This window comes from Falco peregrinus, chromosome 8 (assembly GCF_023634155.1).
Source record: "Falco peregrinus isolate bFalPer1 chromosome 8, bFalPer1.pri, whole genome shotgun sequence".
NCBI lineage: Eukaryota > Metazoa > Chordata > Aves > Falconiformes > Falconidae > Falco > Falco peregrinus.
In genome coordinates, this window is record NC_073728.1 from 9,866,659 (window position 1) to 9,886,056 (window position 19,398).

At 47.8% G+C, this 19,398-nt stretch overlaps 1 protein-coding gene across 1 annotated transcript in view; it reads right to left on the bottom strand.

The window, feature by feature from the left end:
• Positions 1-573: 573 nt before the first annotated feature.
• VWC2L (von Willebrand factor C domain containing 2 like) overlaps positions 574-19,398 on the bottom strand; it is a 55,235-nt gene continuing 36,410 nt past the window's right edge. The window contains exon 4 of the mRNA XM_005244417.3: positions 574-2,642. Coding sequence (XP_005244474.1) covers positions 2,494-2,642 — 149 coding nt within the window. The 3' untranslated portion in view covers positions 574-2,493. The remainder of the gene's footprint in view (positions 2,643-19,398) is intronic.

Consider the following 19,398-nt stretch of genomic DNA (forward strand, 5'->3'; position numbering starts at 1 on the left):
TAATGAAGAAAATAATAATATGTGGCACGTATAGTGCTGTACTTGTTCCAAGCACTGTACAAACATTAACTACAGTAATTAAGCTGTAATTAATTAGAGTAACTACTTACCAGTGTAAATAATGATGCATCTGGAGGTACCAAATGGAGTTTGTGAACTGAAAGCAAATTTCCATGTTCAGGAAACGGCATCGAATATCAAATGGCACCAGCAAAGGGCAAAAACAGATGGAAGCCGAAGTGAGAGCACAGGAGCTGTACTGGTGCACGACAGCTCCCCAGAACGGAATCCTGGTTGGACAGGTACCTTCTGACAAAGTAAAGCTGAGTTACTGATTTACTGCTGAGGAGCTCTGTGGGCAACTCATCCCATCCGTAGGACTTCCACGGCTATTTCCAGGCTCCACCCGCGCCTCCCACCCTGGCTGCAGTGCTGCACTCGCCATTGCTGCAGCAAGTCAGGGGCTGGAGGAAGGGACAGGTTCGGGAATTGGGAGCTGGAGGAGATGGTGATCAGCAGAGTAAAGTACACCACAAATATGTAATTTTGGGATTTTTTTTGCTGGTTCACACACTTTATATTTAACAAAATAATTTTTTAATAATATAGTCTTTTACACATCAAATATTGTTTCGAGACAGCCCCCCATTTTTTACAGAATTTTTTTTTCTCACTAGTTTCAGGCACACTATTGTTTGAAGATTTTGAAACCAGATAGTCATTGACAGGCAACAGCTTACAAAGAAATGTGGTGATGACTTCTTTAATGGTACCAGTTCAACTCGCAGGAAGCCAATGCTCAGCCAAAGTATGGCAATCACTGTGCTAGCGCTTGTCCTACCCCTTGCCCTCCAGTAAAATGCAAAAATGGGGAAGAAATAAAAATATAAAGGCAACAGTGTGCATAAACCGAGACCAACCAGGCTGATCAACTTCGGTGGAGGATGCTGTAAGGAGGATTTGCTGCCATCGCTGTTAAGAGCAGCTGGGCTGAAGTCTGAACAAGTAAGCACTATCACCCCAATGGCCGTGACCAAAAAGCAGCAAATCAAGCATGGACAGTGATGGGAAAGGCTCCTGTGCTCACCTGGGCAGGGCAGCGCAGGGAAATGACACTGGTGGCTTTTCTCTCACAGTATCGCTTGGAAGCCGCAGCCTGAGAAAACACGAGGTGCCGGTGCTGAAAAAGCCAAAGGGACCAGCAGGACCTCCCCGCTTGGCAGGCAGGCACATAGCTGCTTTCTAGAGAGACCCTTTACACCAGGAGCCCATTCCCGTAGACTCAGCCATCCTGTCCCCAGCCGCCCATGCACCCTGGCTTGCGTTATCCCCAGCAGTACGGATGCTCCCAGGACTGGGGGAGAGCCAGGGAAGCTCCTTCGCGCTGCAGCAAAAGTTCTTACCCACCAGCTGAGCTGGTTCAGTGCTGGCACAATGATGGGGTGTTTCTGGAAACCTCCCTAAGGGTGATGGGTGGATCAGATATTTTAATTTTGACTCATGGCGGCTGAGTCCCACTGTTGCTGAAGTCAATGAAATGATGCCCTTGGCTCCAGCAAGAGCAGCGGTGCTGCCAGCAAAGCAGGGACCCTCCTCCCTCTGCTCCACCGCAGCTGCCCCAGCCAGGCATCGCACAGAGACAACCCAGGTAAGACACTGCTCTCTCGGTGCCGTGCCAAGCCTTGCTGGCTTGCCAGCCCTGCCTGCCCGTGCAGCCGGTGTGGGCTTGTGCTCCGATCAAGGTCACGGTGACTGTGTAGGTGTCTTCGACTTTATTGTCCCCACTCAGTGGAGAAAGTGTAACACAGATACAGCTTGTGTCTCGGGTGTCCGGCCGTGTACCTGTGCATCTACCTTGGTCCTTCTGCAAGTTACATTCCAGCTGGGCTTTTATTTAACCCCTTCCTCCCCTTTTAATATCTACCTCCCTCCTGTCCTTAGTGGGCCCCCTCCCCTTATAGACACGATAAAAATGATTCATCGCTTCACTCATAGCTGTATTGCCCCGACGATCCTAGCTTAGGAAGAGGCTTAAAAAAAAAATATTTCACAATAGCAAAAAAAAACTTTAAATAAATAAACGTGAAAAACCCGCGATCCACATTGTAGAAAGTGAGAGCGGTGAATTGGCTGGCATCTCAGAGGCATCACCAGTCCAACAGCTTGTGTGGGCAGTTTTTCTTGTTTCCTCCCCAAATCTGACCACTGCATCCCTATCAAGCACTGGTAATTACAAAAGCAGAGTAGATACTGGATACATAGTGTGTAAAGCGAGAGAAAAGCAGGAGGGGGTGGGGGGAGAGGGAGACCCTTCCCCGCAAGTAAAAATCTCTGCTTGTGTGAAACCCTCGCAAGGTTTTGCTGGTGACCCTGTTGCAGCTGGCAGGAGGTTGGACGCGTGGGCAGCGTCAAAGCCATTCCTTCGTCATCTTCATAGTCATCATCATCAGCGGGTTGTTTGGCCGGCGGTGCTGCTGGCAGGGGGGTTTGCCGCTACAGAGCCTGCTTGCCCTGGCACTCGCGCTTGGAGCACTGCGCCGGCTTCCACCAGTCCCCGTTGTGGCAGTGGCAGATGTTGCAGTCGTCCACCTTCACTTCGATGCCGGCGGGAATTATCGTGGTTCCTGCAAAGCAGTTCGGACCTGCAAAAACACACGGGAGTAATAGCCATAAATACTTTTTTTGATTTTAAATTGAGTGTAGCAGCTCTGCTAGAAGCACTTGGGAGCAGGCAGGTGCCCCTTACTGGTCTCCGGCCACAACGCAGCTGCTGCCAAATCAGCAGCAACACTCCCGGCCTGATCAGTGCCAAGCCTTTGCCCCATGCTGTTCACTTGTCTCATTGTTTTGGCTGCCCTCAAGCAATAAGGGGAAAAAAAAAAAAAAAAAGGCCTTGAAACTTTCCTTCTGTTTCTGTACCCAACCAACCTCTAGTACAAATGGCATCAGATGCCCCATCGGTGCCCCCAGATTTTCTGCTCAGTTGCCCACTAATTTTCATAAAATTTGGCTGTGAGATGGACAAGACCATGAGGAGAAGCGTCAGGACACAGGCCAGCCTTCGCTGCTCTAGCCTGGTGAGCTTGTGTTGAGCTGCAAGGACCAGAGCCCATCCATCCCCCACGACCACAGCAGCTGCACCTGAACACCCAGTAACCCCAGGGACCCACACCAGCTCCAGGCTATTAACCCAAAATTATTTATAGCATCAAACTAACAAAAATAATTCACCTCCCCAACAACCTTTCTGATAAAATATGTTTTTTCCTCAAGGGCAAGTTCCTTTAATCTGCTCATTATTGATAATTTTGTTGGCTTCTTTATTACACAAAATCAAAGCTGAGCAGCAAGGGTCTTGTTTTCCTCCTTGTCAAAGCCCCACAAATACCCATTGCCCAGCGGTCCTTCTGCAAACCCTTTTCTCCTCCCCTCTCACTCCTGCATCAGTTAGTGCCAGGAATTAATGTCAGATCCAGCAGCACATGGAAAAAAAAAAAAAAAAAAAAATCGAGGCAGTCGCACTCATGGCATCAGGGAAGCGTGAAGGCATTTGAAAAGTGTCTCATGGCTCGAGTGCTGCTCCAAAATGTCACCCCTCGGCTGGCCACCAGTTTTAATCTATGCCTCTGGTGCACGAAGTGCATTCAAAAGATGAGTGTGTACAGACATGAAATTACAGGCAAGTTGTTAGTGTTTAAAATAAAGCTCAAGTCTGTTTGGAAGGGAAAATGGGATCCTTATGCAGCTGGAAATAGGCTGAGCTGTGTCACAGCGCTATCAAAAATAGCCATCTGCAACGAGGCTTTTACCATCCCATACCAGGTTAACGCGAAAGTTTATCTACTGTCCCTGCTGTTTCTCTATCCTCTTCAGGCCAGTCCACCTACATCCAGGATGGATGGATGCATGCGTGCCTGTGTGCGCACACACATGCATGCATGCATGCATACATGCACACACACGCTCGCGCTCTCTCTCTCCATCCGCTTCTTCCAGGTCTCTCTTCATCCAGGGCTCCTCTTTCATACCCCTTAGAGCTATTTAACCACTTAGCAGGAACCAGCCACAGCTGCACATTATCCACATCAGCCAGCCCACCGCCCCTGAAGCCAGCCCACAGCTGTATATTATCAATGCTAATTAACTCAGCTTCATTCCTCTATAATTCCTCTACAGAGCCATAGCCAATCCCGTGCTGGGGTCTCAGGTTTTGAAGTCTCAGAGAACTGTTCATTTCATTGTGCTGATTTATTACTGCCCTGCCTTTATTAAGATGCTCCTCAGGACCCTATGTTTAAGCTCTCCAGGCCATGAGTTTGACAGGGCTGGATGTAACCAGATGTAGAAAATTCAGGGTGCTGCCGAGCCAAACTGTGCCTGAAAGTCGTTTGTCTTTAGAAGTGACCTCCTGCCTTTTAATAAAGGCCTCTTCAAATGTAGATCAGCTCTACCACAACGTTTCACATCCATCTTAATGAAACCACAACAGAAGGGCCTGAGAAAGATGCCTCTGGTGGCTCCTGTACCAGAATGTGGGGTGACTGGGTGTACTCCAGGGCTGCTGATCCCTGTGGTGCTGGGAAGGTCTGTGTCTCTCCATGAAAGGAGGAGGATGCCTCCTCCTTTGCCTGGCCAGCACGTGAATCTGTCAGGATGCCAGGACGAAGCAGGCTTTTGCTCCAGACAAGGAAATTCAGCACCAGTTGATGAGCTAGAGTTCAGGCTACACCGGTCTGCTGGCAGTTGAGGAGCAATGCACTGGGCATGGGGTGGATTTAAGCCTTCTTTGAGCTGGGCTTTGGGCTGGACAGCCTCCAAGGGTCCCCTCCAACCTCAGTCATTCCACAGTGCAAAGAGATTCAAAGCCAGGAGTTAACAGCCAAGGACACACAGTGATAAGAAAAGCCAAACTCTGCACATATATATATATGTGTTTTTCTTTACATGCATCTGATTGAAAAAGTTGTGACCTGTTTTGGTCAGGAGCTGAAGATTTCTGAAGTTAGTGTCTCTCTGGAAGACGCAATCCTGGCTGGAAAGGCTGTGATCCCAGCTGCAGTATTTCTCTGGCAACCCACTGAAGTTGTCACTTCTTCCCATGGCTTTCGGGTCCCTGCACTGGTTGCACCACAGCCTGTGCTCTTCATCACATATTTTAATTCTCTGCTTCACCAAGGCTGGTGGGTCGTGGTGTGTTATGATGCCCAGTGTGGACTTTGCCATCAGGTCAGCTCATTTGCTCACATCAAATGTCCAGGGTTCAAACACAATGAAAATGCCAATAATTGCAGCTAGCTGTATTTAAAGTTGAAGTAAGGGCCTGTCCCTCTTTAATAGGATGCTCTGATTGCTTGCCGATGTCAGGGATGCCCAGGATGGACAGCCTCCACACAACAGCCTGCTCTGTGCTCCCAGAGCCAAAAAACCCTTTTCATTAAAATTTAAACAAAAAGCTCCCTCTGGAGATTCGGATGGCAAGGAAAGGGGAAGATTGTTTTCTCTCTAGCTGCCCTGTAGCTGCCTGTTAATCATCTAATTTGAGAAGCCAATGCTGCCTTGACACCCACACAGGTCTCCAGACACAGCCTTCTCCGGGTGCTGAACGTTGGTGGATTTATAGCACTGCAGGCCTGTTCAACGTGGCTGTGGCGACCAGAGTTGGTGTGTCTTCTCACTTGCAGATGAGCCCCCCTTCACCTGCCAGCTGGGGTTTGGGGACCCTGCGCCCCCCTTGCAGGGTTTTGGGTGCATTCCTGCACTGAAACGCCGCAGGGTCAAAGCACAGCACAGGGTCACGATCAGCTGAGGGTGAGCAAGGTGGGACTGGCTGATGGGGTACTGCAAACTGGGGAAAAGCTTGGTTTTCCTTGTGTACTCCTTATCTGTCCATCCCATGGCAGCTCCATCATTGCCACAGCTGCCCTTCCTCTTCCTCCCAGTGACCCAGATCCCTTCTCTCTCTTCAGCTTCCCCAGGGGGGATCATTTGGGAAAAAAGTAAAACGCTAAATGCCCCTCATTAATGTCCCCACCCCAGAGCTGAGAAGCAGAAAGCAGGCACCACGGTGAAAAGAGGTGATGGATGAGGGGCATGCACTAAAAGCATCACCCATGCCTTTGAGGTCCCCGGCAGAGAGGGAATCACTCATTTTGGGGACAGCACCACAGCAGCAATGTCCCTGCCCCGGCCAAGGACATAGGGCAGCTCTGCAAAATAGTAATTAAACACTGATAATCTGCCCCTCTGATCTCTGGCATCTATTGAGCCAGGAAGGACCTGGCAAGCACTTCTGTGTCTAACGGAAAGTCCTTGGGATGCTGCCACCTCCCCGAAAAGGGCTGGGTGAGGGGAAGAGGAAAAATGACAGCTATTTTGGGTAAATCATAAGGACAGAAGGCTGAGAGGAGCATCAGGGGGGCGGCCAAATCAGCCCTTGCTGAAGCAGCATCAAGCATCCCTGGGCTGGCCGGCTAAACATCACCTGAGCACCCCTAAGGAAGGAGCTGTATTCAGAGGCTGAACCAAGGGAAAAATTACAGGAAATGGGTTTATTTTCCTTTTCCCCTGCTTTTAGCAAACTGGAGAAAACCTGGCTTTGGTCTCTGCACTGCTATGTGATGTTTTGCTGCCATTTCAGGACATCCATCTCTTCTGTCAGACCTTGGTACTTTTAATTTAGGGCAACACTACCACTGCTCTGGACCTTGTTTTCCCCCAGCATTCTCTCAAAATAGCCACCTCTGAATTACTAGAGTGAAATGCTTTCTTTTGCACACCACAGCAAGCCAGATGGAACATTTTTGCATCCTCTCTCCTGCCTCTGCTATTCCCATCCCTATAGAAATGTGGATTTCTAATAGAAGGCAAAATTTCCACACTCCATTTGTGATAAGTCAACTTGAATTCCCACTGCCTGAAATCAAATTTTCCAGCACAATCGCTATCAAGCCAGCACCTTTTTTTCCCCATCTAAACTTCTCCCACCTTCATATTGGAAAAGTGGATCCCGTTCATCCAAAATGGGATGCTGTGAGCATTGCACCCGCAGCTAAGGCACAGGAAAGATGTCCTCAGAGAGGGACACTGTACTTCTGAAATTTAGTTGAAAATACGCCCCAGACAAGTAGCATTCTCTATGCAACGGCACAAGTCACCAGGGAGTCTTCCAGCAGCCTCAGGCTTTATAGAGCCAACAGCTGATGCATTGCTGGAGATAACATCCGGCACCTGGGGATGATGCTATGTGGCTTTGTGATGTGCCTTAGAGGAGCTGCAGCCCGTAAAGCCACGACTAGGTCCCACAACAAGAAACCAAGTCATTTCTTTGCTCTACAGCAGAGCTAAGCAGACTCCCTTAAGTTCTCTAATATATTTTTTTTCCATCTCATAGATCAGCTTCCCAACATTTCAAAAGCTCAGTGCCCCAACCCCATGCTGCTGGGGACTGTCCTGAGCTTTTCCCACTGTGGCTTTGTGCTGCTTGGATGCAGCTGAGACTGGGATCTACCAAATTGATGTGAAAAATCACAAATAATGAGACAGAACAGCACAGCAACGTGAGGTTTTTTATTATTCAAAGAAAGATGGTGCTCAGAAACATTTGATGACATGTCAAGCACATCAGGAAAGTTAATTATCACAAAAGCAGTAGGAACAGGAAGCTGCTTTGGGCAAGGGCTGTCATCCTGGTCTTTGTAAAAGCATCTTAAACCACAGCTGTGATGAAAACAGAACAGTAATCACCCTCTTCTTCTCGCTCAGGGAGACCGATGGGAGAAGATTCCTGCTCCCATAGACAATGTAATTGTAAGATTTGCTTTGCTTAATATAGTTAATTATGTAATAAATATATATAAATATATAATAAAAGACCACAGCACTCCAGGCTGTTTGCTAGAACAACTGTGAAGATTTTTATGGAGATATATTAAGGACATTCAGATGCTGTTTTGGTGGGAGAAGGGTAGAAAAATCATATCCGGTTTCTTGTTTGGGAAGAGTGACAGTGAATTTTCCAACTGCATGTGTAAGACCAGATACCTTGGTGATGACCCATGTTGTGCTGCTGAACTGCTCCCCTGGTACGGAGGGAACATCTAACCCCATGCACACCTGCTACATCATGCAACACTACCCATGGGTGCAAGACTAAGTCCTCTTAGGACTCAGTGGCACAGTTGTGCTTTAAAGAAACTCAAAAGACCCCCGACCTGATGCTCCCTATCATGCTGGAAAAAGCTCACTGCCCAGACGCAAGAGGAGCAGCCATCCTAGACCATGGAACAAACTGCATCTTCTGCACGGTCCCCACCACAGAACTCTGGGGATGCAGAGGAAACTGTGGATTCAAGAGCACACTTCACAGAGGCTGAGTTAAAGCTGCAGTCAGCAGGAGCCTAGGGTTTGATGCTCTCCAACACCGTGCAGTGTCACGCTGATGCTTTGGAGTCGCTCGGTGCCGAACGCCAGCCCAGCTCCTGGGGGCTATGGGCTGCAGGCTGCCGGCTGCTCCCAGCTGCTTCTCGGGTGGGTTTTAGTGAACTCACCAGCTTTGCCTGTGGCTTGCAGCAGCTCTGAATTCAGCTTTGTGTGTGCAAAGAAGCAATAAAAGGAAATCAAATGTTAAGCACCGCAGAAAGCACAAATCACTTCAGGCCAACGATGATATTCAGATTTGCCCTGAATAGCATCTTGCACCAGACAAAGCTCATCGCCCTCGCTGGAACTTCTCATGGTACAACATCTGATTTCAGCGAAGAGCAGTATTTTCCTCTCAGTTAAGTATTTCCAGTGATAATGCTATGTCTCCTGCCACTCCTTTAATAGCCTCCCCATCCCTTTAGGAAATATTAAGGCTGACACCAAGAGAATTTAGCTTATTCAGTCAATGGATAACATCAAGGAGTGAGGTGCTGATGGCTACGCTTATCTACCTTGCACCGGTAGTTTAGACAGTTGCTAAACAGCAACTCAATTTAGCCAGCTAACCCTCAGGTTCCCGTGTGATGTGCCCCACAATTAAAGTTGCAAGGTATAAGCAGAAAACCGTGGTGTTTCCCGACAGTATTTAGGAATGGATACTGCCTGAAACATCCCCATGGATGCTCATTCAGCTGAATGAGACTTGATGACTTTGCTTTTGGAGCTCGACCATGAATGCAACAGGGTGTGAGAATTTACTACTGGCAATCTGTGTTGAACTGGGCCATTTCTAGTGAACGTGGCCAAGTGTCTTCTCAGTAGGAAGGCAGATTTTTCTGCACGTCTCCACAGAACAGGCATCTCACAGTCTTCACCGTGACCATCCCAAGCCATAAGCTGGTCTCCAGTGCCACTGTCTGGCACTCCCAGCATCAGAAACAACCACTCACAGAGCAATGACCGCAGAGGATTACACCCCAAAACCCACACAAGGATGCTCGTGGACAGCTCTCCAAACTCCCAAGTGATGCCCGAGGTCTGGCACAGAGGGCAGAATTGCCTGCACCTTGGGACCTTCTCCATATCCAGGCTGAACTCTGTGCTCAGCGGGGAAGAAAACACAGCATCTTGTTTTTAATGATGGCCCCCATCCCTGGAGGTTAACACAGCTCCTCTCTGCTGATCCTGCAGGATATTTTCCGATGTTCATTTAGGTCTGTCAATGCTATTTATGTGATTGCTTCAGATAGCAAGAAAAGAGCTCAATTTGTGGCTTTAATTAATGAGTCAAGGAGGGAAGAAGTCTTGTTTTCGCTGCCTGGTATCGAGAGTGGCTGCCCTCCTCTCCCCAGGGGGAGGAGAAAGCAGCGGGTGAAGCTGGAGGTGAGACATAAAGAAGTCAGTTGCCAATGCTGGGATTTCCCTTACCGAAAATTAATTTTGGTGATGCTCTGCAGGGGCGAATGGAAAGCCCACCGAAACATAACAGCCCTGGAATCCTTTTCTGTTAGAAAGAGGCCAAAGCCAAAGACCCTGGCTCAAAGCATGGCTGAAGCCTGAGGGTTCATCAGGAACAGGGCTGCCACAACCATGGCATGTCAGGGGGAGGTAAATTCACACCCTGGTAATGCCCTGGTCTGGTGCCTGGTCTGTGGCTAATCACTTTTGGTGGTGGCAGGAGGGAAGGGAGTATGCCACAGCTCTGCCTCCTCCCTGCTCCTGGAGGTGGTGTCTTTGCCCTCCAGGCTATGCAGTTGAAGGACATCTATCCGTCCTGCACATCCCAATACATACACTACGCGATTCCTCAGTCCATCGCCACCCAACCTGCACATGGGGTCCTGCAGGGCTGGAAACGGGACCGTACAGGTCAGTGTCCCCCTCTAGCAGCAAGGCTTCGAAAGCCTTTCTCCAGCCCACTCACTGTCTCCAGCAGCAGACACACTCTCCTTAGCTGCCTGCACCCAAACGTGGAGGCTGCAGCAATGCCTGTCAGCCCCCCCCAGTAAAATCTGGTTGTTGCTCTGTCTTCGGGAGGGACTAGGAGTCGAGTCTACCAACACGTGCCAGTCTCAGCGCTGCAAATTACAAATCCCTACAGCAGGCAGGCAGGGGATGCTGGAGGTGTCAGTCCTCGCCACCGTAAGCAAAACACTTTGCAGAGCCATCTGCCACCCCAAATGCTAATCGGCTGCACATCTCAGCTTGGAAGTGCTGTGTGCTGGAGCACATCGATGTTTTCAGTGTGGGTAGGTGCAAGTTGGTCACCAGCACAAACAAGCCATCGTCTGCTAATCCCGCCCCATGCCACAACAGACCTGTTGGATGGCAATCGCATCCTGCGGGTATGAGGAAGACCTACCCAGCACAGCAGCTGCCAGAAATGTGGCATCTCCATCTGGCAGGCGAGGGGGCTCTGTCTGGCAGTGGGGGAGGCTGCGAACAGGGTGGGGGGAAGGCAAAAGCAGCACTGGTTTCTTTGGCAACAGGCCCACGAACGAGAGGATGCCAGGATGAAATTGGTGTGGGCTTTATCCTATCCTCCCCTATGAGCTGAGGGATGAAAACCAAGGCAGGCACGGGAAGCTTTGGGGAGAAGGTGTGAGCGAGCACAGGGCCAGCAGTGGCCACAGCAGTCCTCCGGCCTCTCTGCCATTCAAAAGCTCAGGAATTGCTCTGTGCCCCTTCTTTTTTGGTTGCTGTTGATATTTTAAAATCCCGAAAGAAAGCCTTGCATAGACCTGAAGTATGTAGGGATGTGTGTGTGTATATATATAAACATAAGCAAAGCCAAGGAAGTTTGAAAGATACATTTCCCACAGCCTTTTTTTGTTGCTGATTTGCTTTCAGCCAGTGTTTTCCTGGAAGAACAGGAGGTTTGTGAAGCTATCCCACTGAAGCTCAGCCTGCTCCAGTCTTCATTCAACAGCACAGAAAGTGCAAATAGCTCCCAGCGAGACGGTTATGCCCCTCCTGCCCTCTCTGCTGAAAGGAACCAAAATACGGATACGTGCAGTGATAGACCGAGTGATGTTTCTGTAAGGCCGCCATCTGCTTGGGGTGGTTCCATTTTTAGAAAGAGTACTGCATGTTGATGGCTCTTAGCTGTGGTAACAGGTATCACCTCTTTGAGGTGACCACAAGGTGGAAGGTTCACTCTTGCTGCCTTGTCCAGCCACCTGGACATAGTGAGAGATGGCACCTCCAATAAATGCCCCCAGATTTGCTCTGTTGTCTAAGATGTTGCAAAATGAGTCCCTTTTATTTTTGTATTTGTGGACAAACCCCACTGGCTCTGGCTAAAAGCGCCCTGCAGTCAACTGGTGGTATCTCCTGGCACCCACCAGCTTTCAATCTTGCGTACTGTTACCCCAGAGAATTAACCTCCTCCGAAGCTGATCTGCAGCTCTTCTCCATCACTCCTGCATATTTCACTCCTCACAAGACGATGCTAACAGCCCTTCTCAAGCACTCCCTATTTACGTGAGAGATTTTTCCAGCCATAATTCACATTGCTGGGTGCCTGAGGATGTCTAAAAGTTATTTAATCTGAGCATTAAAATATACATGTATGTATCTATATATATCTGCAGTACCCTTCTCCAACCTAAATCCAAGTTGCTCACTCTAAGCAAGCCCTAGATCATTAAAAGGAACACATTAAAAAGGCAAGACTGAGCTGAAAGGCTAAATTCAGGGCAACAAGAACCTTTTCACTGAATTTTGCCAGCAATGAAGCCAGCACAATAAATAAGATAAAACACACCTGCAGCTCTCAGCCAGCCCAGTGAGACACGGATCTCCTGGTGGCCCCACATCACCTCCTGGCTCTCCCCATGCAGAGATGCTCACATCATCTAGGCTGTGCTCAGACATCCCCAAGCATCCGCTGCCTTGGAGTCTAATGAATGCAGGGGACCCGCTCAGGTTCCCTAAATTATGACCTGGCTCCCAGTGACACAGACTGATTTAATCCTCACTGCTTTGCACCGCAGTCAGAAAATTACTGATAGCTCGTTATCCATCTTAATCAGGAGCAGCAAACAAATGAGGGACAGGGAGACATCCAGAAGGGAATACACCGCATTACTCCTTCTTATTGATAGCACAGTTACTTAATTTGATGTGGAGACATAACTTCAGGCATCACTAAATACTGGAGTAGGAATGTTTTCGTGCAAGGAAGATCTATGGGTGCAATTTAAAAGCAGTCTGTTTAGGAGTGGTGACGTCTATCAGCGCTGATACAGATTTGAGCTGTGCGGACAGACTTGAGATTATCACTCAGCAAGTTAAATAAAGACAGCAGCTCTTCGACAGTTAAAAAGCACCCGCCGAAAATTGCAGCCTCACTCCTCTCTTCATCTGCTGTGCTTGTGGGATAAGCGTGACAATGGGAGACCAAGCCCAAGGTCGATGGTCACCTCCAACCTGCCCATTGCCAGGCAGTGCTGTCCGCTTTCCGACACAGCCCTGCCCATTCCAGGGCAGCAGCAAAGCTCTAGATTAGACATTTGGCACAGCTCGCTGCGGGGAAGGCAGCACGGAGATATGGAGAAAACCACACGTTCAGTACAGGCACCTGCAGAAGAGAGATGAGCCACAAGCGGTGCCAATGACTGACAGCCGCCACCGCTGCCAGCCAGTACCAGGGGATGCCAAACTGGGCACTTCCCAGGGTTAAAGCCCAGAAAGAGTGGAACTTTTCCTCCAGCAGGAATATTGTGGATTGAGATATGATAATAAACTGCTGGCAGTCCCAACCGTGAGAATGAATCTTTTTAATCAGTTTTTAAAAATCCAAGACTGGTGCAGCTAATCTAATAAAGCCAATCTGGGCACGCTAAAGAAAATAGGGCAAGCGGTACATTACCCGCTGCTTTAGGTTAATGGTATTTGCCTCATTGTATGGACATTTCGCCAAAGCCTGTGCATCCAGGCTCTCTCTTTCTGATCGCAAGGGCACTGAAGTCAAAGCTGGGAGCACATCTGAGTGCACTTTGAAACCTCTGCAAAACCTCCGCCCCCAGTTTCCCCATTTTACTGGGTTTCTCACCCAGTGGTGGGTTATGGACTGTTGACCAGAAGCATTAGACATTACTACAGTGAAAATTAATAGCTAATATCAGGTTCACAATTTTTTACCCACTCTGTTGATTGAATAATACACCTGCATTGAGGGCAGCAGTGAAGCTGAACCACTGCCACCAAAGCCACGGAGGAGCCAACGCACGGCGTGCCTCCGGATCAACTCTCAGACAGAAGAGCAAATTGCAGGGCTACAGACCTAGCCTCAAATATAGGGTTTCCCCCCTGACACGTCTAATATAAAATGTAGGTTGGCATTTTAAAAAGTCACCTATGGGATCTGCACACCAAATTCCTCTTCATTTTAAAAGCATCTACGTGTGCAAATACCTTAATCAGCACTGAAAAGTTTAGCTTATGGTAAAAAAAAAAACACACAAGGAAGTTGCTCAGCATTGCCCAGGCAGATACTGTGCATACTAACCAGCTCTTCTGAACCAGATTTTTACTGTGCACATTCAAGGTTGAGGAAGGAAAACAGTAACACCTCGAAGTCAGCAATAACCATCTATTAAGTGAGAAATGCATGTTTCAACATTTACCTGACCAAATGAAAAGGATTAGCTCTTAAAAATCTCTTTGCAGACAGCATAAAGCTTTGGAAGAATACCATAGATTTCTTTTAAAAATATAGGTAGATTTTAATTGCGGGCAATGAAAGCTACTCCTAGGTCATTATAGCCTTTCAGGTAAGTAATAGGCTTTTAAAAAGTTGTCTAAATAAGATATTTGCCAAAATGAACTCCAACAGTGCTAAACGTACATTAATTCTTTTAATGGTTTAGACATGGCAAATAAGGTGAGGTAAGGGTTTTTTGGAGTTGGTATCAAACAGGTTAATTTAAAAGAAATCAATTAATAAAACTACCATTAAAGTACCACATCAACTAACAATGTTACTGGTAAAATCAATGGCCAAAGGCAGGAAAAGTTGGACCTTCCAGAGATTAAGCCTTTAAGCAAAGAAATATGTATCCAGAGGGTATATTTATCTCTCCATACATAATGTGCCATTGTGCTCCTGCTGCCTTCACCTCACCAGCTTGTGTCCCCAGAGCAACCATGGGACAACGTGTGCCATGGGACAGCCTTGGTCTAGGTGATCAAGCCCTCACAGCCGGTATTTCCCAGGTCGTCCAAAAAAGGGATTGGGATGCAGAGTGGCTAACTCAGCCACAGGGACTTGGCTGGATGTTCCTCCTGCCCACTGCAATGGTGTTGGGGCACCTCCCAAGGCACCGTCCTCAGACACAGGCAGGGAGAAGCAGATCCTGCAGGCAGCAGCAGCTCTTATCCATGCAGACGTGAGAGTAAACCCTTATCTAGGGAATCAAGTGGCAATATAGCCAGCCCTTGACTGCCAAAGTACTACGTCTTTGCTCTCTGCCTGGGTATCTCCATTCAAAGCCGAAGGTTAACAACAAAAGAATAACAACTGGGACTTTTTCTCTGGGTCTTCTGAGCTTTTAGCCAACTTATTCACCTCTTGGTTGTGCTCGGTGTGAAAATTTAATGATTTTTATGGCCCATTTTAACATTTTTATGTCTTTTTTCTTCAGAAAAAAAACCCCACATTTGGTGTAAGAATTAAAACAGTATTTCATCCCTAACTGCAATCACAGATGATGTATGGGAGAGAGCTGGCTGCACGTCAACTCAATATAAAGCCAGAATTGAATCTAACTTGGTCACTACAGCTGTGCATGAAGTTTTATAGGGTGGCTTTTTTCAGATCAGTCATAAATGAAGTGGAACCTGTGGCCGTGCTAATTTTGTATAAAACAGAAGGAAAAAAATGCAAAATGGGAGGGCTTGGGGAGAAAGAACCAGAATTACTATACATTTATATGAGCTGTGCATTTAGATGTGCAGTCTACTGAAAACACAACCCACCGCTGGATAATGAAACTACAGCGGTTAATGCATGATGACAGTCACACCACCGTGCACATTAGTCGTGGCAGTGGTTACCTGTTGGTGTGAGTAAACCTCTGCACAAACGCCTTGCCAAGAGGAAGAAGGGTTTCTTTAGCTGCAGGAGACCATGCGCTCAGGACAAACATTCAGCTCTTCTCTGAGGAACAGAGCTTCATCGCAATCCAGATGACTGGGAATGTGTCAGTTGGTAAAAAAAAATGCCTTTATGCCTTTCCACCATCGTGAGATGAAATGTGACACTTCGAGAGCATCAGCATGCTCCCTTTTTTTCTTTTTCCACCTGGCGACAGATTTGTCTGAGGAAGGTTTTGAATGTGGGATTGTGTTAGAAATGGAACTTCAAAGCAAAGCAAAAACTTTTCATGTAAGAAGAGAGCTGCCGCTGAAACCATTTCTTTCTAATCTCAGCTTGTGTTTGAGTTGTTGGGTTTTCTGTTGCTGATTTTGAGCAGAGCCCAATTTTCACACTTTGTGTGACACAGCAAGCCCATCTCCCGCTGCCTTCGGCACCATTCCCATCCTCCTGGCCTCCAGTGCTCCCCACCACTCCGCAGACTCCCAGTCTCCACAACAATGGACACAAAACCAGTTGGCCACAGGTGGGCAAGACCCAAGTGATAGGCGAATTTAATGAACATGTCTCAGCCAGTCACTAAAGTTCCGCTTGCAGTAGAAAGGGTGGACTCCTCTGAAAAGCCTTTAACCGAGCTAAGTGGCATTGGCCTTTGGATTTGCCTTTTCTTCACCCCTATAAATTCAGGTCAGGCTGCAGCGGCAGAGCTCCCACTTCTATGCAAATCCATACAAATGATTGATTACCCAGAGAAAGGGTATAACCACAATGGCAGAAAGAGGATTTCTTAATTTGTTTGGGGAATTTAATTACCTGCCTGGGACACTGAAAAGGAAACTTGAGAAAACATCTCCCCTCCAACTCCACCCCAAGCAACCGATAAGCTTGGTGTTAGACAAGACATGGTGCTACTGTGCCAGAATCCGTGGCTCCTGAGGAAATAAGAGGAGGAAGGAACAGGGCAGGATGGATGGATCTCGAGGGCAAACCACTGCAAGGATGGGCATACCTTGGTCTGATGGACAGATGAGACACACAGAGGTTGGTGCTTCTGGAATAAACAGACTCCTAAACTCTTCTGCTGGGACCTGCCCTGATTTCTCCAACAGCTGCAGAAGCAGCTTTAATCCATGTTTTGTCCCCAGATTTTGCTCTTCCGAGGGCCCATTATGCTACTTGAATTTGATGGTATCCATGGCATTTCCACAGTGCTTTCTGATAGTGTCATGCAAACAGTCAGGTTGCTAATAAAAATAAAATGAGCGGTGCTGGTTTTGCATGTGAATGGTTGCATTTAACAAAATCATCAAATGGAAAAGAATTGTCCTTTTCTTTGCTAATAATTCTGGGTGCCACTTCGAAATGCATTACCACAATCTATGTGGGCTTTTATACTGTGGCAGATGCCATATGATATTATGCTGATGTGCCAGGCCAGGATAGTTACTTTGCACTGTAAGGTAGCACCTAGGAATGAAGAAAAGCTGGGGAAAGTTTATGGTGGATGTATGTGGCTCTGCATCCCTCCCCCCCCAGATTTTCAGAATGCTTCGTCAGCCCTCATTCTGCCAGTCTTTGTTACTTAATTACTGGATAAAACTATTGCTCACTCTCTGGTTTCAGTGGCATCACAGTATCCAAATGGCTCGCAACCAAGAGCCTGTTGTCATTACAGCATCCCTGTGGGGCAGGGAAGAGCACAGGGGAAACTGAGGCACAGAGGCAGTGCCCTGCTTGAGGGGATGTGGGCTGTTGAAACTAAATCCAGCAGACAACTATTTTTAACAAAGCTTGTAGGAACACGACAGGCTTGAGGCTGCAGACTGTGTTCTTGAATGTGATGGAAACCGGTTCAGACCTTATTGGCAGAGGGGAGGAACTGCAGGACAGAGCAGCAAAGTGATGGACAATGACTCCCAAATGAAATTCCCCATTTCTGAGTGCTTCCACATTCTTTAGCTAGTATTCCCTGCCTTGATTTTCTCGTGTTCATTTTGTCCTTCAGGAATTTTTTTAAAGCCAGAAAGAGGATTTAGACATTAGAACAGCTACTGACCTGATACAAGTTAACGATTTTATAAAACGCCTAAAAAATGCTTTACTTTAAAAGATAGATGTTTCCTATTGTATTTTTTCAATGTCAATTAATTACTTAATTCATTAGCAATGTAACACAAGAACAGTCTTTGAAAATCTGGTGCTTTGTGTAGATGCCTTTAATTATGGATAATTAAATACTGTGGAAGGACCTGATTATACCTCTGAGCATTTTCTAATCTGGAAAATGAAACATGCTCTTGTACTCTTGAATGCATATAACAAAAGCTGAACTCAACAACTACAAGCAGTAAAAGAAAGGTGGAAAAAAAAGCACCCCAAAGCCCAGCCCAGCCCCAAACCCCACAGCTGAAGGAGGGTACAATTCCTGGGGAAGTTGAAGGGCTTCACGCACACCCTGCCTGGTTGATTTCTCCGCCCAGGGTTGCACCCGGTCCCTGCCGCGCTGGGATAGGAGCAGAAGGCCAAGCAAGCTCCACACAGAGCCTCTGCAGCCAGAGAGCAAACAGGGGCTCAGGGCAACTCCACGTTGCTAAAGTTGGGAACAGATTTCCAGATGGCCCTTTGTACGTATGGCTGCAATAGCCAAAACTGCTAGAAAGAGCAAAGCACTCTCCAAATGAAATCAGGGCTGACCTTGGAAGATGAAAACTTGCCAGCGCCAGAAGTTACTCTATTAGCTTGGCTTTGCATTCCTTCCCCTCGCTTTTTTTTTCTTTTTTTCTTTTTCTCCTCTTTATTCCTCCGCAGCAATCACAGTGAGAAAGCCAGCACCCAGAGGGCTGTAATAACCAGTGTCACTGCCACAGAAAGGGTTGTAATTTCAGAAGCCAGTGAAATGTTTATTTTGAAGACAGCATCGCCCCAGCGCTTTCAAGACAGGTCCCCTCCCTACCACAGCTGAGATCCTGCAGTAGGGCCCAAGGAGGTTTATTTTTGGCTCTTTTTACACTCACTGGAAAAAAAGCAGGGGGAAAGGAGGGCCACCGATGTCTAAATAAAGCCAATTTGTGCTGTCAGGCCAGGCACCCTCGCTGCGTACGCCTTCCCTTCCTCCTCCCTCCGTATCTTATTTATACTGCTGCCAATTCCTCCCAGCATCCTCACTCCTCCTGCGCCTTCCACAACCGATTGCTTTCTGCCACCAATTACGGTGCCGAGTGATAAAATGAGGCTGGGGGCTTTCCGTTGCCAGCGGCCAGTCCTGCTTGGCTGCCTGGGAGCTGACTTTTGCCGCTGGGCAGCCCAGCCCAAGTCCCTAATGAACCACAGGTTATCAACGTGCCAAGCACACATGCTGCAGATCGGGGCCGTTGAGCATCGTATCACAAGTGAGCCATTAGCCAGCGAGACTAAATACTTATAGAGTGCACAGGCCAGGGCTGGGTAAACGTCCAGTGGATACTTTCGAGAGCAAACAGCATCTATTCCCCGCCTCCTCCCGACTCTTATTTTGCATCCTTCTTCCCTGGGCCATGAAGCGATTGCCAAACTCAGCGAATAAACTCTGTTGTCTTATTGAAGATATTTCTCAGGTGGAAAATTCTGGGAGGAAACTCAGGGTGGGTCCTGTGAAACCTCAGGGGCAGGATGACATGAGGAGGGCAAACAAATGGGCTTCATACTGACACTGATTGCTCTGGAGACACAAAAAAGAAGGAAACTGTCATCCCTAACATGGGCTGCCTGTCTGCGTTACAAAGTCAAAGTAGCAACCGAGACTTTGGGGCTGCCGATGTCCAAGTGTGGGGTGTTTCTCTGCCCCACAGATCCCCTCCTGGGGTGCACAGCCAAAATCCTCACTGTGGCAGCTGACTGCA